This window comes from Scyliorhinus canicula, chromosome 6 (assembly GCF_902713615.1).
Source record: "Scyliorhinus canicula chromosome 6, sScyCan1.1, whole genome shotgun sequence".
Classification (NCBI taxonomy): Eukaryota; Metazoa; Chordata; class Chondrichthyes; order Carcharhiniformes; family Scyliorhinidae; genus Scyliorhinus; species Scyliorhinus canicula.
The window spans coordinates 206,509,240-206,515,081 of NC_052151.1; the positions used below are offsets into that span (position 1 = coordinate 206,509,240).

At 41.0% G+C, this 5,842-nt stretch overlaps 1 protein-coding gene across 1 annotated transcript; it reads right to left on the bottom strand.

Moving 5' to 3' along the window:
- Positions 1–335: 335 nt before the first annotated feature.
- Positions 336–3,237, bottom strand: LOC119967997 (probable G-protein coupled receptor 139). Its single transcript, XM_038801098.1, has 2 exons — positions 3,213–3,237; positions 336–1,279 (listed from the first exon to the last, which is right to left on the bottom strand). Exons 1-2 carry the CDS (start codon positions 3,235–3,237, stop codon positions 336–338), a joined length of 969 nt encoding a protein of 322 aa, XP_038657026.1.
- Positions 3,238–5,842: the final 2,605 nt, after the last annotated feature.

Consider the following 5,842-nt stretch of genomic DNA (forward strand, 5'->3'; position numbering starts at 1 on the left):
GGACAGTGACTCAGGGCCCGGATTCGAACCCGGGTCCTCAGCGCCATAGGCAACAATGGTACCTGGGCCACGGTGCTGCCCGAGACGGGATGCTATTCACAGATATGCTTTGACCATGTATCTATATATAAGACTGGACTGGCACGTGTCTGAGCTACTCATTAGGGAATAATTGTTTCAGATGGGTGGTGTATAAGTGACTTTTAGGGCTACAAGGTTGCGCAGGGTGAGAATGAAAAAAAATCTAACATGGTCACAATCATAATCGAATGTGCTTTACTGCAAGAACTGTAAAGTGACAATGGTGAAGTTTGAAAGGGGCCTGCGTTGCAACTCTAGAAATGCAGGTCCTGTTCCGGTACAGTATTCTTTTGCTGTTTAAATAATTTAACAATTCGAATAAATGGATAATTAATACCGTTCTTTAACTCCTCTCTAAATTTCCTCTGTGTTAGTCCATAAATACATGTGTTGGTGCACGAACTCAGAAGCTGCAGCATAAATCCTACTTGCTGGGCGACATATATCGGATTGGTAAAACTTTTGTCTGTGTAATTATAGTTCACAATTCGCCACGTTAACGAATGTACAACATAAGGAATCCACAAGATAATAAAATTGGCAGACAACGCAAATAGTAGAATAATGGATTTCCTTCGGTTCTCAACTTCTGGGTCAATATGTTTCTCTGTTAAGCCTTGGCCCATGATACGCCTCCGGAGTCGACTGACGATTATGATGTTCCTGGCAGTCAGAGTGTTGAACAATAAAATCAAGGCAAATGGTAGCAACGGCGTTAGTGCACTGTCAACCCATTCATACACTATATAAAAGGGCGAAGTATAATAGAATTCTTTCTCAATGCAAAACCATGGTACATTATCTATAATCATTGAATGAGTAAAAACGAAGTACCATGGAATGCACCTCACACAGCTGAAAAAGCTAACTGCTATGACAACTACAGTCGCAATTCGCTTGGTGCAATATCTTGATTTCAACTTCTGGCAAGAAATGGCAACAAACCGATCAAAGGTAAAGACCACTGTGAACCAAACAGAACAATTTGTGGCTGCAAGAAACAAAGATATTTTCAGTGCACACACAGGAGTAATAAATAAGAAATTAATTGGGAAATAAATGTTATTAATTCGATTCAGTATGACATCAGTGATGACGAGAAATATATCTGCTGTCGTCATTGCCAGTAGGTACTGAGTGATACATTTGGAGAGGCCACATTTTCCTCGTTTCAGGATCACAATCGCAACTGAGTTAACTGTCGGAAACAGAATTAAACAGCAATATTTTAGTGGGCAAACACACAGAGAAAAAGATATTGAGTCCAACAAGTTGAATATAAAAAATGCAAAGCAATGCAATTCACAGTAATGTGATAAAAGAACAAAGCTTACAGAACTTTAACGAAATAAACAACACTAAAAGTAAATTAGGAGTACCTGTCAGCAGTGAATCGAGAAATTGGAATAATTAGATCAAATGTTGCAAAGATCTACAATGATATTAATAATCTTGTTTGAAGAATGACATTACTGAATAATTCACGTACTCAGGATCGTACTTGCAAATCTTAAGTTGTAAGAAATACTTAAATAATGTTGATGTGAATGGAATAGAACGAGATGCAAACTTTTACAACTGTACTTTGACATAAAAACAGATCTGGTTCCGTATCTTCTCAGGATAAGGAAGCAGTCACTTCATCCATACTGACAGCCTAAAACATATTATTTGCTTAAACTACGGGTAAACGAACATTAACAGGCATTCCTCGGATCTGCGTGTATCAAAAAACATCAGAAACAGGGGAAAGTGTAGGCGCCTCGGCACTTCCAGAGAGAATTTGTTTAATCTACTTGTCACCCTAACTTGAGGGGCGGTGGCACACTGGTTAGAACTGCTGCCTCACAGTTCTAGGGTGAATTCCGGCCTCGGGTTACTCTCTGTGTGGAGTTTGCACTTTCTCCTGGGTGCTACTGTTTCCTCCCACTGTGCAAAGAGTGCAGGTTAGGTGGATTGGCCATGATAAATTACCCTTAGTGTCTAAAAGGTTAGGTTGGGTTACTGGGTTACGGAGATCAAGTGGAAGTATACGCTAAAGTAGGGTGCTCTTTCTCAATTATATGGTTCTATGACTGCCATATCTGAAATCTTTTTCTATGGATGAGAATTAAAAAGATTAGGGATCTTCCTCATCTTCTTAACCAAGTTAGAGATGCGTCATCGTTTAAGCAAAAATGCGCGGCTAGGGAGTTGGGGACGAGAGCAAAATAATAAAACACTAGATCGCGGACGGGATGACAGATAAATGTGTAAGGTAATAATACTCAGATGGGTCTAGAGGAGAATTATAAGCAGAAAAAACAACATCACGATTAACCGTTTCTTTCCATTGATTCACCATTCCTTATAATATTTATTCTCTCTTATCTTCCTCCCTTATGTTTTTGTTTACACTCCCCTCCCCTCCCCGCACCTCTTACATTCCCTTTTCCAGTGCTGGAGCATGTATTATGACAATATTGGAGCAAGAGACAGATAACGCATTTGAGAATGACAGGTGAGTATGTTAGCATTACTGTTCGGTGGCTGAGGATAGTTGATGGAATATATTAGGGAAGGTTATGTGGAGTTTATTTTCTGCGATTTGACCAAGAGTAATGGTGGCTTCAGTTCACGTGCGTTTAAAAGTAATTCCTGCTCCCAGAATGAAACCAATGACACCAAAGTGCTGGTAGTATGGCGAACAGGAATTTAGCTGTGATTAACGGTAAAGACGTCATGATCTCAGATGACCGCAGGCTGTTTTCCCCTTTGAGGAGGAGAGCAGACTGTTTCTGATTAAACCGGAGGGTAACCAAACCTGACGCGAGGGGCAAGATTAAAGGCGATGCGAGTAAGGCACCTGGCAATAGTAATACATATAGCAAGATATTTTGAATTTGTTAAGTGTAAAGGTATACACCACTGGTACATCTAGGGCGTTAGGACCACTTCTCGTGTTTATATATGATGTGGAGATGCCGGCGTTGGACTGGGGTGAGCACAGTAAGAATCTTACGCACCAGGGTAAAGTCCAATAGATTAGTTTCAAATCACTAGCTTTCCGAGCACTGCTCCTTCCTCTGCATGATAGGAAGGAGCAGTGCTCCGAAAGCTAGTGATTTGAAACAAACCTGTTGGACTTTTACCTGGTGTTGTTAGACTGCTTACCATGTTCATATAGAATAATCAAGTGAATTTAAATATGCAGAGCATAACTTGAATATATAAAACTCGCACAGGCAGGAAATTGCAGTGATTAGCGAGGAAAAATGTGACAAAAATGGGACACAGACTGAGAGAAAAATCTGAAGAAACATGGCATATAAAAGTTAATATGGGCAATTATGGTGATTCATCATGAAGATGCACTCTGAGAGACAATATTAGCTCCGTGTAACACGTGTAAATGAGGCAGTCGAATCCTCCAGTGTATGAACACATATCTTTGAAGATGCGAATTCCAGTTGAGAAGGAGTAAAGAAGCCACATTGACTTTACAAATGAACACAGGAAATGAATGCAAAATTATATCTGAGAGTATTTAAAATAATTGATTACATAAGAACAAGTGTGTTTTTTGGAATTCTGGAAATATGCTTCAGGAAAGATGGCCATGCCTTCAAGGACAGGATGAAGAGTAGGTGGACTTAAATCTCACAATGACCCATGCCCATCTCCGTGATGTGGAGAGTATGGAGAAACTGGAATTATTATTCTTCGTGTAGAAAATGCCAAAGTATACATAATAGAGGTCTTTCAAATGATTACATGCTTTCACAGTTATGGTCCTGTGGCTCGAGGATCAGGAAACTCAGAGTTTGACGAGAGTTCGAAGGAGCCAAAAACTTTAATGACCGGCAAGGATCAGACATCTTTTTTTCGATTTACTTAGACCCTTTGCTATGGTCCAAAACACTTTCTTAATTCAAAAGTGAACTGAATATTTACGTAAAAAAACAAACAGTTAGGCTACGGGAAATGTCAGCAGGGCGGGACTATGCCATTCGTCTATTGGGAGATGGACCAAATGCGCTCTTTCTCTAATTGTCATCGAGCTTTACAGCAAGGAAAGGAGCACGAGCCCAGCGTGCATCTGTCGCCATCAAACATTGATCTATTCTAATCATATTTTCAGCAGTTTGACCATAGCCTTGCATGCTACGGCTTTTCAAGTGCTCATCTAAATGCTTCTTGTGTTGTGAAGACTCCCTTTGTTCCGCCCTTTCAGTCGGTGAATTCCATATTCCCACCACAATCTGGGAGGGAAATGTTCTTTTCGGACTCCTGCACCTTACTGTAAATCTATGCCCCATGGCTATTGACCCCTCCACGAAGGGGAACGTTTTGGTCTATCTACCCTATCCAAATCCCCCAACATGTTTTGCGCCTCTTTGAGGCCCCCTCACCTTACATTGCTTTCATGTAAATGATGCCAACTAAACCAGCCACCCTTCATAAATGAAAATTCCCATTCCAGGCAACTTCCAGGTGGATCGCATCTTCACCTTTCTGGTAGAATCACATTCATCCTACAGTGCACCGACCAAAACTACACAGAATATTCTAGCTGTGACCGAAGTAACGTGTTATACTCATAGTTCATAACTTCCTTGCTCTTAAATTCTATGCATCTGCAAATAAAGGCTATATCCCACATGCCTTCTTAACCACCTTATCTGCCTGTCCTGTTGCCTCCAGAGATCGTTTGGCATGCATCCCAATTCCCTCTCGTCCTTTATACTTCCCAGCATCTTACCAGTAATTGTATAATCCTTGCTTTGTTCATCCTCGGAAAAAGCGTCACTTCACACTTTTCAGGGTCAATTTCATTTTGCCACTGGTCTGTCCAGCTGAACAGCCCGTGTCTATCATGTTGTAATCTAAGGGTTCCCTCCTCTCTGTTTGTCACACCATTAATTTTCCCGACATATGCGAATTTACTGATCAGCCCACTCAGATTTAAATCTACATCTTTAATGAACACAACAAACAGCATGGCACAATTCACTGGCCCCTGCCGAACACCACTGGCCACGGGGTTCCATTGACAAAAGCAAGCTTCGACCATTGTCTGTGCATCCTGCCACAAAGCCATTTTGTAAAATTAAATTTACCAAATCGTCCTGGACTCCATGGTTTCGTACCTTCATGATCAGTCTTCCGCGTGGGATCTTATCAAAAGCCTTACCAAATTCAATGTAGACCACATCAACTGCATAACTCTCATTTACACAACTGGTCACGTCCTCTAAAAGAATCAATCAGTTTGTTTGGCATGACCTCCTCATAACAAAGCCATGCTGACTGTCCTTTGTTAATCCTTGCCTCTCCAAGTGGAGATTAATTCTGCCCCACAGGTTTGTTTCAAATAATTTCCCTATCAGTGAAATAAAACTCGCTGCCCTGTGCTTACTTGTGCTTTTCCCCAACTGAAATTTGGGCGCTTATTCTGTCCCCGAGACCTCTATTCAGATCAAAATATATAAACTTTTGACACAACGGCGAAATATCAACTGAGGTAATATTTGCAACATCAAATGTATTCCAATGAACTGAATTCAGGTAGCAATTCAATGAGACTGGTACCCATCACACTGGGAACATGAGGTGTGTTGTCAAGGTCATACCGAGTGTCACGATGGGGAGAACGCTTTCAGACTGGATTGGAGTATTGACATATGACAGTCGATCTCAACTTCGATTGACTTTTGCGCATTAGGCTAAATGTGGAGTGGTTACGAACTATACACTGCTCTGTTATGCACACTCTATTTTG

Excerpts from the sequence above, each read along its gene's own strand:
- LOC119967997 (XM_038801098.1), bottom strand. The coding sequence starts at position 3,237 with ATGGTAAGCAGTCTAACAACACCAG. Across the intron at positions 1,280-3,212 it reads AAGCAGTCTAACAACACCAG|TTAACTCAGTTGCGATTGTG; the intron begins GTAAAAGTCCAA and ends TGTTTCCGACAG.